The sequence below is a fragment of the Ptychodera flava genome (assembly GCF_041260155.1).
Source record: "Ptychodera flava strain L36383 chromosome 23 unlocalized genomic scaffold, AS_Pfla_20210202 Scaffold_23__1_contigs__length_28996876_pilon, whole genome shotgun sequence".
NCBI lineage: Eukaryota > Metazoa > Hemichordata > Enteropneusta > Ptychoderidae > Ptychodera > Ptychodera flava.
The window spans coordinates 5068874-5085332 of record NW_027248277.1 but is presented as its reverse complement, the minus strand read 5'-3'; the positions used below and the strand labels follow the sequence as shown (position 1 = coordinate 5085332).

The 16459-nt window shown below is 37.4% G+C and overlaps 1 protein-coding gene across 1 annotated transcript; it reads left to right on the top strand.

Annotated features, from left to right (window-relative positions):
- Window positions 1-5087: 5087 nt before the first annotated feature.
- Window positions 5088-16217, top strand: LOC139124031 (adenosine deaminase 2-like). Its single transcript, XM_070690167.1, has 8 exons — window positions 5088-5493; window positions 8679-8896; window positions 9814-10024; window positions 10667-10793; window positions 11132-11330; window positions 11730-11885; window positions 13669-13871; window positions 14477-16217. Exons 1-2 carry the CDS (start codon window positions 5202-5204, stop codon window positions 8846-8848), a joined length of 462 nt encoding a protein of 153 aa, XP_070546268.1. The 5' UTR covers window positions 5088-5201; the 3' UTR covers window positions 8849-8896; window positions 9814-10024; window positions 10667-10793; window positions 11132-11330; window positions 11730-11885; window positions 13669-13871; window positions 14477-16217.
- Window positions 16218-16459: the final 242 nt, after the last annotated feature.

Below are 16459 nucleotides of genomic sequence, written 5' to 3'. Positions count from 1 at the left end.
TGAAAATTTATGTTTCATAAAGTTGACCTATAACTGCAAATAATATCATATGACTCTGGCCTTTATTTTGAAAATAATTAAAATAAAATAGAAGAACATATTGCAGTCACACTCTGTGAGTGGCATTGTTATGCTATAATAGCATAAGATTTTGGCCTGTGTCTGGAAAATTCAAAATTTAAGATTTAAAGAAGGCACAATATTAGAGTGACATTGCCTCAGCGGTAGTGTAATTAGAAAGTACATTAGAAAGTGTATTGCGTCTGCACGAATTGATGTTTGTTTTTGTATGTCTAATTGGTCTGAAAATTTATGTTTCATAAAGTTGACCTATAACTGCAAATAATATCATATGACTCTGGCCTTTATTTTGAAAATAATTAAAATAAAATAGAAGAACATATTGCAGTCACAGTCTGTGAGTGGCATTGTTATGCTCTGATATTGGCCTGATGTGTCTGCATCAATGTTTATAGGGAGGGGTGCTGGCCTGGATGGAAGTTATCCAGTTTGGGCTCAGAGATGACATTTATCTTGTCAAGGCACATCTTTAGGGCTGTGTGAATGCATGTTTTATTCCATTGGAGCAGATTTGAGTCTTGTGGCTGGAATAAGGTGTAAAGAAGGCACAATATTAGAGTGACATTGCCTCAGCGGTAGTGTAATTAGAAAGTACATTAGAAAGTGTATTGCGTCTGCACTAATTGATGTTTGTTTTTGTATGTCTAATTGGTCTGAAAATTTATGTTTCATAAAGTTGACCTATAACTGCTAATAATATCATATGACTCTGGCCTTTATTTTGAAAATAATTAAAATAAAATAGAAGAACATATTGCAGTCACACTCTGTGAGTGGCATTGTTATGCTATAGCATAAGATTTTGGCCTGTGTCTGGAAAATTCAAAATTTAAGATTTAAAGAAGGCACAATATTAGAGTGACATTGCCTCAGCGGTAGTGTAATTAGAAAGTACATTAGAAAGTGTATTGCGTCTGCACTAATTGATGTTTGTTTTTGTATGTCTAATTGGTCTGAAAATTTATGTTTCATAAAGTTGACCTATAACTGCAAATAATATCATATGACTCTGGCCTTTATTTTGAAAATAATTAAAATAAAATAGAAGAACATATTGCAGTCACACTCTGTGAGTGGCATTGTTATGCTCTGATATTGGCCTGATGTGTCTGCATAAATGTTTATAGGGAGGGGTGCTGGCCTGGGTGGAAGTTATCCAGTTTGGGCTCAGAGATGACATTTATCTTGTCAAGGCACATCTTTAGGGCTGTGTGAATGCATGTTTTATTCCATTGGAGCAGATTGAGTCTTGTGGCTGGAATAAGGTGTAAAGAAGGCACAATATTAGAGTGACATTGCCTCAGCGGTAGTGTAATGAGAAGTACATTAGAAAGTGTATTGCGTCTGCACTAATTGATGTTTGTTTTTGTATGTCTAATTGGTCTGAAATTTATGTTTCATAAAGTTGACCTATAACTGCAAATAATATCATATGACTCTGGCCTTTATTTTGAAAATAATTAAAATAAAATAAAGAACATATTGCAGTCACACTCTGTGAGTGGCATTGTTATGCTATAATAGCATAAGATTTTGGCCTGTGTCTGGAAAATTCAAAATTTAAGATTTAAAGAAGGCACAATATTAGAGTGACATGCCTCAGCGGTAGTGTAATTAGAAAGTACATTAGAAAGTGTATTGCGTCTGCACTAATTGATGTTTGTTTTTGTATGTCTAATTGGTCTGAAAATTTATGTTTCATAAAGTTGACCTATAACTGCAAATAATATCATATGACTCTGGCCTTTATTTTGAAAATAATTAAAATAAAATAGAAGAACATATTGCAGTCACACTCTGTGAGTGGCATTGTTATGCTAGCATAAGATTTTGGCCTGTGTCTGGAAAATTCAAAATTTAAGATTTAAAGAAGGCACAATATTAGAGTGACATTGCCTCAGCGGTAGTGTAATTAGAAAGTACATTAGAAAGTGTATTGCGTCTGCACTAATTGATGTTTGTTTTTGTATGTCTAATTGGTCTGAAAATTTATGTTTCATAAAGTTGACCTATAACTGCAAATAATATCATATGACTCTGGCCTTTATTTTGAAAATAATTAAAATAAAATAGAAGAACATATTGCAGTCACAGTCTGAGAGTGGCATTGTTATGCTATATCTGTTGTAATATTGAAAAAAGTAACTTAAATTCAATAACTTAGGGAGCTTTCAGTAATTACAGGGAGAGTTTGGCCTTGGGAATTTCGCGCACACCACTATTCATGGTGTCTATGATGAAATTATCAATAGTTTTTCCAATACAAAAATAGGTAAATCTTTACATTTGTGTACTCTTGATTATTGATATAAATTTTCTTGATTATACTAGAGTGGTTACAAGTCAATGGTTGTGCAAGAAATTTGATTTTGGAAATTCACTGAAATGTTCGATTCAATATGCATTGCGGTCTATGATGAAACTGTGAATGTTTTTTTTGTTAATACAAAATTAGATTAATCTGTGCATATATGTATGCTTGATTATTGATATTAATTTCTTGATTAGACTAGAGTGGTCTATGGTTGTGCAACACATTTGATTTTGGAATTTAACTGTAATGTCGATTCACTATGCATTGTGGTCTATGATGAAACTATGATTTTTTTGAGCGGTCTATAATGTGCATGTATTTTGTTGGTGATTTGCTATTCAGGAAATATCACATGGACAATCAAAGTTTTGGCCATAAAATCAGCTTCTGTCGTAAGTGACCCTCCCCCCAAGATAGATTCATAAAAAGTGACCCTCCCCCTTGAATTGTTTTCTAAAAAGTGACCCTGCCCCCAATTTTTCCGGCCCAGCCCCCTATAATTACTGAAGGCTCCCTTATTTATATTTGTAAAGTTTGTCAAACCTTCTGACTACCGTTATTTAATCAGTCTGAAGATCCTTTTTATCAGCTTCTATAGTTTTTGATATTTTTATTTTGGTGTTATGCGTACTAATTAGACTTGTACACCAACAAGTAAAACTTTCCATTTCAAAATCTGATGGATTCCTTGAGGGCGCCCTCACGCAGTACAGCTGTATACAGCTGTAGCATGGAAGTATAATACTTCCATGGCCGTAGCAATCGATCTTGCCAGTAAAACTGTCTCCCACCCTCAATCACATTAATATTTGCTCAACTAATCTAGAGACACACACACAGAATGTCTTTCAAATATGAATCACGAAGAAAGATACTTAGAAAATTAATTGCATGAGGCAGTAAGAATAAGTAGTTAGTATCGCTGCTCAAGTGCAATCACTGGACGCCATATTTGCTCTGGCCCATTCCAAATTCTGGTACAGATGTCAAGTCCTCACTGTGTTAGGCCTTTTTTAAATGACATTTTAAATTCAACCCTAGATTATCAAAGCTTACAGTATTTGTACGTGCCTCTATCTCCACCTACAAACTAATGTTTATCACTAACAGAATTAAGCATCTCCCTACTGATTAAATACAACTTTCCTTTACTGATATACCTTCAACAAAGTGGTACAACTCAAAACAATGCTTGAATCTCATCAGAATATAAGTACATCAGCCAATCGGAAAACTGGACATAGGCCGATGGGAAAACTGGACATAAGCCAATCGGAAAACTGGACATAAGCCAGTGAAAAACGTCAAGCTAATTACAACATATTTCAAAATAGCCACTCATTCAGTTCAATTTTTAACGTACTATTTCAATTGTTAGCACAGATATATATATATATATATATATATATATATATATATATATATATATATATATATATATATATATATATATAACAAAACGACTATTTTGTTTGGCAATAAAGTTCTTATATTTTGAATAAGAGGCATTTTAAATTTGCTAATCATGATTTTAATCACTTTCTTTTTCTACATATACTCATCTTTTTAGTAATAACATTACAGAACGTTACTTTAACGGTACTTTAACCCTTTTCCTGCCGAGTCACCCTGCTCGTTATCCTGCCAAGTCGTTCAAAAACCGGCCCCTTTTGCCCCCCATCCTTGCTATTCTAAAATGAGGAAAGAATATGCAAAATAATATAGTAGTTTTTTCTACATATACTCATCCTTCAAGTTATAACATTACAGAAAATAGCGTCGTTTTTTACTTAAATTAATATTTATAATCAATACCAAAATTGAGGTTTTTACCCCAAATATACACCCACTTCTTCCTTCGAGTAAACTACTGCTACCATACTAAACTTTAGAGTCTCCGCTTTTTGAAAATATATAGTATGAGGGGGTTTTCTTGTCATCTTTGATGAGAAATATTGCTTTGAAAAAAGTGTGTTGGCAACATGCAGCTCCACCTTAAGATTGAATAAAATAGGTCCGAGAATAGAACTTTGAGGTACATCACAATCGCGAGATTTGTACCTCAAACACGCGTACGACTGACCAAACACACAGACTTCGTTCGCCCCCGCCAATACGATTTAAACCAATCCAACACTGTCCCTGTGCTACCGTAACTGTTACACAACCTGTGTAATAAAATGTCATGAACAATCGTGTCGAAGGCAGCAGATATATCGAGTTAAATCAATCCTTGCGTCTATCAAGGACACATAGGATGTTGTTATGGACTCTCAGAAGAGCAGTGTCTGAAGAGCAGTGCCTTCTCAATCATCCTAATTGACATTTTGCAAACAAAATATCATGGCAAAATATGCATTCAATTGTAGAAAACTATGTGTTCAATAAGCTTTTTTGAAAGGAAAAGTACATCGAACCCGCTGTATGCGCTGTGTATCTTCAACGATGCAAAATCGACGCGGCCAAGGATCGCGAAAGACGTGAGAAAGATATTCGGTGTTTTAATTAATAATAGTTTGGCTAGTATGCTTCGCATACCGAGATTGTTTCATGTCAAAGTGGATGTGAGGCATTTAAAAGTGCAACAAAACCAATACATAACAAGTGTTGAGGCAAACAAGTATCTAGCATACTTTCAAATAAAAATTCGAATAGTGAACATACTTTAAACACCAGTAGTTGACCAGTCCGACGATAAATTAACATAGTATCGAGCCATCATACGGCTGTGAGAATGGTCGACACTGCGCTTGTCTGATTTCCTTCGCGAAGTTGGTTCGCTGTGATCAAATCTCTTTGGTGAACCATGGGCCGTTTCGTAAACGCACTGGTTCTCATCTTACCAGTAATTGCCCAGTGTGCGTATTTGTCTCAAAGAGAAGAACTGTTGGCTGAGGACGCGTCGTTCGCCACTGGAAGCCAGATACAACTGGAGGGGAAAGAATGGGCGGTGAACGATGTCTTGATGAGTTTCAAGGGTGAGGAAATCGAGAAGGGAGTCAACACCAGCGTCTATCCGCCCAACATGCATTTCTTTCAGGCAAAGCCACTAATCGAACAAAGTGAGGTATTCAAAATCATTAAACTGATGCCAAAAGGTGAGTTATGTTACAACAGTGATCTATCCAATAATTGTCGGTTGAATCCGTGACATTTTAAGGTCAACAATCATACGCTACACGACCCAAAGACATAGTCTAACGTCATGACATTGCATGACCTTTATATAAATGAAGATTACGACCGGTCCAGTTCGTTATCTTCATAACCACATTTTAGAATTAGCTGTCATTTGCTTCGCCAATTTTTATGTCCTTTCAAGTTTATTTCAACCCTAGTAACCTATTCACTTTTGTCGTGTAAAGATTGTCAAGCAAACTCACATTCAACATCCTTCTTGACGTCAATCTAGTGCATAATATGACAAGTGACATATTAAAAAGTCGTAGTTTGGCTACGAAGTCACCTAGTATATGCTGCTTTCAATTTAATTATTTTTCGATCTGTGATAATGTTGCTCATGTGCTCGAAGTCGCCTCGTATTAAACAGCGGGCATTTGCTGACGGCTAGCAGTGTACATGATGCTGCTGTCGCTTGTGATGAAGACGCTTTTTGCAGTTTGACAGCATGGCTCACAAGAAACCTTGTGCAAAAAACAGTGTGTATTCAATGAACGTCATCAAGAAGGAACTTATAACCGCCCATCTAGAGATATTTTATAGAAATCAGACAACCGCCTCAAATATGTAATGTGCCTGTCATGACAAGTGCGGACAACAAACATATATTACGCGCTGATAGAGGACAACTGACCACGTGCTCTAATATTTCAGGAGTCGATTAATTGACCTTTTTGATCGTACAAGCCCTAGGCGCAGTTCACATATTTGCCGGTTATCTGATTTCAACTGAAGTATTTCCAGATCACTTTCACTGAATAAAAACTCTATCTCAGATATACTGTTTCGCTTCAGATTACAGATGTATCATGTTGTCATACTTTAATGGTAGGCCTCCGGCACAAGTAAGATTTATTGACTTTGGCTGTCGCAATTAATCAATTCTAGAGAAGCAGCTAACAAAGAAAACGGATGCCAGATGAAGAATATTCGCAAGTCGAAATTTTAGCAGAAGTGTATAGTATCTCTAGTTAGAGGGCGGTGAAATGGCTGTTGGGCATTTTCTTTCTTTTAATTTTCAGCGGGAAGGACAGAGTATTGTTTCGTTATTTTACAATTTGAAACTTCGAGAAACAGGTTGCCTGATTTTTCGAGGGTTTGTCAAAGGACAGTATTACACGATCTAAGAAAGTTATGGAGATCTTTTTAGACAACAAAGGGAATATGAACTGAATGGGAAATACTAATTAGGGTTAGTTTTTTTTTCGAATATTGGCGAGGTGCTAATTTGGCAGGCCGAAAATCCTGTGAAATTTCAATTGTAGGACTAAGTACGTCATCTTTACTGTGGTTTTACGACTTATCCGGACACCAAACTTGCTAATTACCCAGCAACTTCGCTGATGATATTGAGACTTTGATCGGTAATTACCAAAGCACTTTGGTAATTCACCTCAAACTTGATACTTGATCTGGCTGCATGAGTGCTCCATGGGGTTCACAATGTGTATACAAAGTCACTGATAAGTATCATACTAGTGCCATAAACCAATTTGTGACCAGGGGTTGGCATTCCACTGAACAGCATTCCTCAGTAAAACCAACATATGTACATGTGTGCTGTTCATCCGTGCTACATGTAAAACTCAACTACGGATAGTTAAGGAGAGTATAATGGGTCGTTAGAGTTTGTTAAATTACTTCTCAGAGCAGAAAAATTATTACTAACGTTAAAACAAGCTGACATTGGAATTCCTGTTACAGCATTGTGAGGAAAATCCTACATTATCCAGTTTATTTATAAACCTATGACCCTCCGTCTCCGTCACCTAAATAGAATAGTCCCACTATCCGCCATTGGTTTTCCTCCTCTAAAACCTGCAGTTTCATTCATTTGAAGCAATTATCCTTTCATCTGTGAAGAGTTTTTACCGGTGACTATTACAACTTTCACTGCCAGTTGTTGGTTTCATAAGATGCAGACTATTTGATACTGAGTACGCTGAGTTGCTTTTACGTGCAGGCAATGCAGAGGCCACTTCACAGTTCACACTGTGCTGTTGATCGGCAAAGTACAAGGCGTCTTTGTTTCACTTTTTTATGTCAAGATATGATTCATGTGAAAATTTTACCAAATGTCCCTGTTCATTTGATGCAGGGATATGAAATACTGTGTCAGTTTAGCTCGGAATCGTTGCTGAGTTTTGCTGCCTTTTGGCAACGGTTGTCTATCAGCATATAAATGTGATCGAGGAATGCCCGTTCATGAAGATAGAGAGATTGAAAATCTCTTCTGTATTCTAGCTTCCTTTACAATTTCTTCAGGTGTAAGTCGATTTAGGAAAGTGATTGAAAGTTTGAGTGGTGTTCAATAATTGTGCCTAAATCAGTACGAATTGAGCAGGAAAAGTATTTAAGTAGGACTGTTCAATCAGATATGATGTCCATTGAAGTTACAGAGATCTTTTTGGTGCAGTGGGCAGGTTTGCAAGTTGTACAGTATTTGTCCTGTGCCATTTTCATCACTTTGTTGAGCAATTTTTGTATGGGTACACTGTTGAAAACTTTGAGTGCAAACTCATGTCTCAAATTGGTTTATGCTATCACTGTATGCACTGAGATGTTGGCGTCTGTGTTTACACTTTGCCACCCATGGAGTTACTGCAGCCAGATCAAGTATCAAGTTTGAGGTGAATTACCAAAGTGCTTTGGTAATTACTGATCAAAGTCTCAATATCATCAGCGAAGTTGCTGGGTAATTAGCAAGTTTGGTGTCCGGATAAGTCGTAAAACCACAGTAATACTTGGCTCCAAAGTTAAAAGGAGGATGTCGTCAGAACTGAGCATGTGCAACTTTCTTCTATACAAACAATGGACCCCCTATATGATTAAGATGCATCACGTCAACATAGTTGCGACACAATTTTGACGATGAACATTTTGGAAAACACGATTTAATTTCCACCATTCGCCAACGTGTCCGGGGTCATTGTTTATATCAGTCACATGGGTCCCCGTACGAACTTTCAGCGCAGTTTCGATATCCACCTTCCCTTTTGCCAGAACATGTCATTACAAATTATACAAATGTGTCTTTATGTCGTCATATTGTATGGTCATAGTTGTCATGGTTTTATTTGTTCCTTTTCTTTCTCACCTCTAGGAGCTAGCTTACATCTTCACGCCGACTCAATCACTGATATAGACTGGCTGGTCAAGAACGTGACATACCGCCCTCACTGCTATATGTGTTACACCAAAAATGGCGGGATGCTGTTGTTCCGTTCAGCGAAGAAGTACCACCAGACGACGAGCAATGTTCTTGGAATTTAGTTGCTTCTGAACGAGCAGCCGCTGCAATGCCAGTTTGTTTGATGAAGAGTAAGGTCTATGTAATTTTATGTTTAAGAAATAAAGCACACCCAGCAACGGTATGCCACGAGATTTTGACCAGTTCATGATATATATGCACGAGCAATGCGAGTTGCATACATGGAGTGAACTTGTCAAATCCGAGTGGAATACTGTCGCTGGATGTTGGTTATTGCTATTATATAGTAACAGTATAATGTGATTCTGGTGTTGAACGTAAAGAAACCGCTTTCTGCTCTTGCCGAGAAGCTTGTGCATATGCCGACAGTACGGTAACGCGAATATATCCCAGTTATTTTCATGTCTCATACAATCAGATCACTGTGTTTGTACTCTCAATACTGGCATAATACCAGAGGAGACAATACTGGTATAATCCCCAAGAGACATTTAGCAAATTGTAACCTGCTCTCGGGCACAAAAACCCATGTATTCAAGCAATAATATATATTATTATTCCGTAAACTTCAAATTAACCCCAACAGTTGTAGGCCTGACGAAATATCGTAAATATTTAAAAGTCCAAACATTAGTACACAAATCGAAGTCTACTGAAACGGGAAAAGCAATAGCTATTTCTAATCCTTATCAAAATTTATATTGAAAAACACCCAAAGTCATGATGTTATTTGCATGAGGAATCGTGTACAATAAGCCATATCATTGTTGACACACTAACTCTGCTTATACGGACTAAACTTAGCTCTCAACAGATATTGGTCAATCTCTACGCACAGCACAAGTCGAAAGGCTCTAAACAATGGTTCGCTAAGAGAGCAGAGAATTCTATTTTACAATTGCAAAGAATATTGGTGAAAACAATCTGCTTATTGAGCTGTAAAGTCATCAAAATGCCATCGAGAAGTTTTTTGTATTCCTCACTCAACAAAACACCTTGTCAAATCTATGTCGACTCTCTCATTTAGGTTGTACAGACAAATGACCCTAGTAGTGGATGACCCACACACAACATACACCGACCAGAACAACATTTGGACCCATTTTAGGGCCTACTTTTCGACCAATCATGGACTGGTGAATTATGTCGGTGTCGAGGCAGATCGCTACTACGAAGGTTTGCGACAGTTCCACGAAGACGGGGTTCAATTTGTCGAAGTCCGGTCGGATTTAACACCTGTAAGTCACACACTGCTTATGTGTTCGTTTGGTTGTGATTCAGAGCATAGCAATTTGTTGAAGTCTTAGATTAGATCAATGCCACGAGGCATGGGCGGTGATAACAGAGAGACAAATTTCTCCAAAGATATAAGTTATACCATTGGAATGTGCTAAGAAGCAACACTTTCAAGCAATTAATTGTTGATCAAAGAGAGAAAACTGATTCTTGTCACATGGCAGTGTAAAATTGCAATGGTAAAAGAGATTGCTTTTACCTTTCTAACTTATGTCGGATTGTGAACGCTTTATTGTATTCGGTCAATCTGCTATGTGAAACCCAGCAACCTCGCTAATTTCTTGACTGTTCTTAGATGTGAATATGAGAGAGAGAGAGAGAGAGAGAGAGAGAGAGAGAGAGAGAGAGAGATGGGGAAACAGAAAACACTCATGGTCAAACAAACTAGAAGGGTTTCTTGTGCATGATGTCTAGGCCACAAAGGGATTAAAAGAACATTAATGGAGTACAAACAAGTATTGTTCCGCTCGTTAGAATATAAAGTTATGATTGGTCAGACTAAACCTAACCCAGTGTCTATGCTGGTTTATCCGGTACAAGTGATAAGTAAGTGACGATTTCTCCATTTTCATTACATTGACAAGCTATACAAGCTGGATGGTACAACACATGATGAAGAATACGTAATTAAAAAATTGAAAGCCGCGAACCGAGCTTTTCTGGCAGACTATCCGACTCCATGGGCTTCAAAGTCATCATCGGTCAAATAAGGTAGGCATTCGGGAATATGTATGCAGTGTATTACATACAGAAACACATACATACTACTTTATCTATACGTGCACAATACATACTACATACATCATACATACATACATACATACATACATACATACACACACACACACCACCACACATACATACATACATACACACATACTCATACATACATACATACATACATACATACATACATACATACATACATACAGTCTTTACACTATCAGATCGAATTATTAAATGTTTTATGGCAAATCATCTGTAACTTAAAGGCACCCAAGTAGTGTGTATCCTAACCTAGGGCGATGATATCTCACACTGAAATCTAGAGCTTTTACCAAACCGGAAATGGAAAGTAAGGTTCGGCTCTCAATGGACCTCAGAAGGAAGTACCCAGATTTCGTCAGCGGCTTCGACATATATGGACATGAAAACAAACCGAATCCGCTTGTTCATTTCTTGGAGAGCTTCAGATACCGTCGCAGGAGGGCGTCGATTTACCATACTATCTACATGCCAGCGAAACAAGTGAGTTGATGTACGAATCATAGCCAGCTATTGTGAATATACGAAAATATTGTTAACAAACAGAGTATTAAACTTATACATATATCTTTTTAGTTTTAAATATCTTTATATTTTATAGATCCCATAGACCGTTTAGCGCACTTCTCGACGATCCCCTTCCTTTTATATCAGTGTCACTTACGGGTATCAGACACAAACGAAAATAATACCTTTCTACCGTTTGTTAGATGCTCGTAAAAATTATATATGAAAATCTAATCAACTGATAAAGAAATTAAAAAACAACAAAACTACAAATTAAAAACTGACACAATGAGCATAAAATTTGAGGAAAACATTAGCGTCTTATATTGCGTGAACTTTTCCCTAACGAGTTATAACATCCATTATACCCAACAGACTGGCAGGGCACATTTGCGGATGAAAATCTTTCGACGCACTACTTCTGAACGCCGTACGAATTGGACATGCCTTTGCAGCTGTAAAGCATCCAGTTGTGTTAAAGCAAATCAGAGATCGCGATATTCCCATTGAGATAGCCCGATATCTGGTCAGGTTTGTATTGATGTAAACAAGTGTTCCTGCGCATACTTATACATACATACATACTTACGTTCGTACGTACATACATACATACATACATATACATACATACATACATACATACATACATACATACATACATACATAATACATACATACATACATACATACATAAATACATACATACATACATACATACATACATACATACATACATACATACATACATACATACATACATAATAAAATGGCGAGCAAACATGCAGCTCTGCAGGGCTCGAAATTAACTTGTTTCCCTGGTAGTCCACTTGGACTACCATTTCTTGAAGTTGGTAGCCCAGTGAAAATGGCTGATAGCCCACTGCATGCATATTTTTAGTTCAGGGATATTTTTTTTTCGTTACCCAGACCATAGACAGTTGCTCTCCCGACAAGAAAAGGCTGTTTTTTTCTAGATTCTACCTTTAGAGTAATTTTCTGGTCATTTAATACCCGAGGAAAAAGTATATTGGACGATAGTGATATTAAAAGTTTGGTGACCTATTGACAACCCGTTTTACTCGTAGAGTTGTATGCAAATTTTGATAGTCGTCTTGACAATGAAACGACCTTGTCGACCTTCTTGAGACATACTACAGCAGGGCTAAAAGTAGAGCATGGGCCTTTCTGTAGGGAGGAGGTATAATTTCCGTGTAATTGTGATTGATACATTCTGATCAAAATGCAACGAAAATGGGTTTTCATTCATTCATTCAGTCCTCTTCGTCCCGGGTGGGATATAAGGCGATTTGTCCAGTCTGTATCGTTCCATCTCCCTGATGACCTGAGCTGTTCTTGATGGCTCAAACATGGTGCGGACATTCCATGCTCCAAGGTGGATGTAAGTTTTGGGCCCAAGAAGACTGTCTGTCATGCCCATGACTTCCTGGTGTAGAATTTCATCATGGACAGTCATACTGCCAACTATTTGGCTTGAGTCTACTCTAGGGTCCTTAGCGATAGTTTCAGACTTCGTTGTCGTTTCCATAACAGGTAAGTTTTTATAGGATGGGTTGTTAGCCCCATGCCTAACCCCCAACCTGGAGGACCAGGTGCTGAATTTTGTCTGGTCTCTCTCCCGTGACCTGCTCGACATGGTTGAACCTGCTGGTGACTTCCTCACCGTCGATATAGCCCACAGGGTCCTTGAGACACGCAAGCTCCTCCACCACTTCAAGGTAACAGCACACGGAGGAGAAAATGGGTTTTCGTTGGGCATTATTTCCTGTGCCTGTCATTCAAGTACTTCAGTTCAGATATTGAAACTTTGTTGCGAAGTATACCGCGGATATATGCGAATTTCAAAAAACTAAGTCATGGAAAAGTGTTCTTACACCAAGAGCTTTAAAATGAACACCCACACGCTGTTACTTTGTTTAACAAAGTCATAGTCTGGCCTTTTTTGTGTCTAGCTGGATTTGACCATGGATGTACAAAAATACATCCATGGTTCGACTGCATCCCCAAAGTGACTGACCGGGCATGCCATGCCAAGTACTGAATTTCAGGTCTCAGGCTTGGTAGTCCCAGTGGGCTACCATTTCATCGATTTTGGCAGCCCCACGGAAAAGTTGGTAGTCTGCGGACGCGGTACTAACGCTAATTTCGGGCCCTGCTCTGTCAGATTATAAGATTTCTAAGGGCATGATTATATATCCAGTTACTCTTTTCTTAGTTCATGTTAATTATCAGCAAAACAATGCCGTTTAATTATGGAATTATATTACATATACGGTACGTTTACCTTATTTCAAAGGTGGTGATGCATTTTCCTGACCTCCGCAACCATCCTGGAGCTTACCTACTGTCACATGGCTATCCCGTGGTTGTGACGTCAGACAACAGGGCATGCTGGGTAGCGAGTCCTGCATCACATGACTACTACGAGATGTTCATGGGTATCGCCAGTGCTAAAGCCGATCTACGCTTACTGAAACAGCTGACAAGGGATTCGATCAAGTAAGTTTCTGTGTTGACGTAATGTGCTCGTCGGTGTACACGATTACTGGCAGACACAGACGCTTCAGTTGGTTGATTGGTGGAATGGTAGAGACATAGATAAAAAAGATAAACGGAAAGAATTTTGCTTCTTGGAAAACAGAACAGAATACTCCATATTTCATGTTTATTTATTTGTCTATTTTTTACTCGATTTCGTGCCTTCATATCTATTTATATGTATCCATTTACATGTATTATCCTTTTCCCTATTTTTGTGTCAATCCATCTAATTATTTATCTCAATCTATGTTCAAATGATACTTCTTTTTTTCTATTTATATATTCACCTTTCTATTTATCAATTGACCTATAAATCGATTGTCCGTCTTTTTACATATCTACCTACTAATCTCTCTCTGTCTCTCTCTCACTCTCTCACTCTCTCTCTCTCTCTCTCTCTCTCTCTCCTCCCCCTCCCAATCCGTCTATTTATATCCATCCATCCATCCATCCATCCATCCATCTATCTATCTATCTATCTATCTATCTATCTATCTATCTATCTATCTATCTATCTATCAATCGATTGATCGATGATCGATCGATCTTCTTCCTCTGTACAGATACAGTAGTCTGAGTGATGTCCAAAAAGTAAAATGTACCGATATTTGGACTTCAAAATGGAACGATTTTCTGGATCAAGTCTTGGAGATGTACAATGTAACCAACTGGGAAGATTACATACCAGCTGAATCGACACAAACGACACGTACGCCCGTTGTTCGAGATACTGCTTCGTCAATTTCACTGAGTTTCACATTTGTGGTTCTCATGTCCGTTTTCTTGTGTTTGCAACACGACTAGTCAATACTTAAAGCCCCAATAGCTGTATCTTTTAGCATTATTTTTATGATTTTACTTTCAAGCTAAAATAAGTTTGTGAGAATGTACTAATTAAGGTGTGTGTAAGTTTATACACTTAACATTATTAACTACCCGTTGTGACTGTATTTGCAATTTTGAACATGATAAAGATTACACTGCGATTGAATATTTACCAAAACATTAAATCACAGCCCCATGCAGAAAAGCAAAAACCTTGGATACTGTGCATATCTGCACTGAATTCTTCACATAAACTGCACAGAGTATTCAAATGTAATGCATAGGGATGAATGTTTTCAACTCTGACATTGTATGGTGTGTTTCCTTTATATCATTACCAATGTTTGAAATGGCGGGAAATCAAAATGACCGTTAAAATTTGAATTTACTTGTCAAATGTTTCAAAAAGGAAAGGTTTTCGAATGTAATAAAGGCCAATTTCCTTTTATAGGGTAGAATTCAGAGAAACCAGGGAGAATAGGATTTTGAGGTCAACAAATTTCAGTAGGACGCGCCTCGACAGTGAAAGACTTGTACTTTTCTCTCATGAAATTTTCAGCATACTCTTACCAACTGAAGAATAAAAATCAGGGTTCACAGTCAAAAGTTCATTCAAAATGGCATCGCCATTACCTCTACGCGGAAAAAATGAAATATTGGATTTTGAAAAATTAAGAGTGTAATTTTATTTTGGTCCAAGAGCTTTAAAACCAGTCACCAAGATCAGAAAAGAATTGTCAAAATTTATAAGTCCGAATATCTGTTCCCACGATGCACTCTACTCTCAGTCTATTTTTTCTCAATTATTACACTGCTGGTGGTTCAGCTATATGTGTGACACCGACTCCATTTTATATAGGTTATGTTATCGATAGAATTCGACAGCGTAAACCAATTAACAGGAAAATGATAAATGCATTACGAAAAAAGCAGCTTTGTAAGATTGTTTTTGTTCCCAGATTGACACTGATATTTGATAAATTTCCGTCATCGAGATATGTGTCAAGGCTATGAAAGACATCGTCATTGCACGGCATTTGTCAAACTTCAGCATCGAGACAGTGGTTCATAATATCCAAAAGAAAAACATTTATACTTGAATGTATCTTTTCTCTCTTTATATGTTATCAAATTATCCGATGAATGTGCTTTTCTGTTTTATAAAAAAACTCCACTTGTTTGCTAAATATTAAAATTACAGGCTATGGTGTGATGTAAACGCAGCGAAAGTTGTCAAAATACGCTGATATGTCACATCGACTGTTTTACTCAATGAATGATGAAGCTGAAAGGTCATGTTTGATTTATCTGAAGATCTTGTGATCTCAAATTAGTACTCTATAGTTGTGTAAAGAAATGGTCTGTATTGGACTTCAAAGCACCTATTGATAGCCTGTTTGTCTTTGTTTAGTTTTTGTAAAGGTAGACAGAGTTTGTGAGCTGCCTTCCAGAATGCATTAAAATTTATCGCTTTCCAGTTAGTAATTTTCACTATGAATATTTTCCTTGTAAAACCGATCGCGACCTTCCATGACCTAATGATCGTTTATCCCAAAATTCTTAGATATGTAACGTTGAGCTGCTCATAATATGAAAATATGTCACCACTGTGGAGTAAGGTCGTCGATCATAAAGACTGACGCACTAGAAACGCAATTCATTATTTTTGGCGACGCGCCCCGAACAACACCACCACAACCACCAACAACACGAAATTGGTT

What these genes read in the sequence shown, in the direction of transcription:
- LOC139124031 (XM_070690167.1), top strand. Translation starts at nt 5,202, where the DNA reads ATGGGCCGTTTCGTAAACGCACTGGTTCTCATCTTACCAGTAATTGCC. An exon ending in CATTAAACTGATGCCAAAAG is followed by an intron (nt 5,494 to 8,678) that starts GTGAGTTATGTT and finishes TCTCACCTCTAG; the next exon opens with GAGCTAGCTTACATCTTCAC.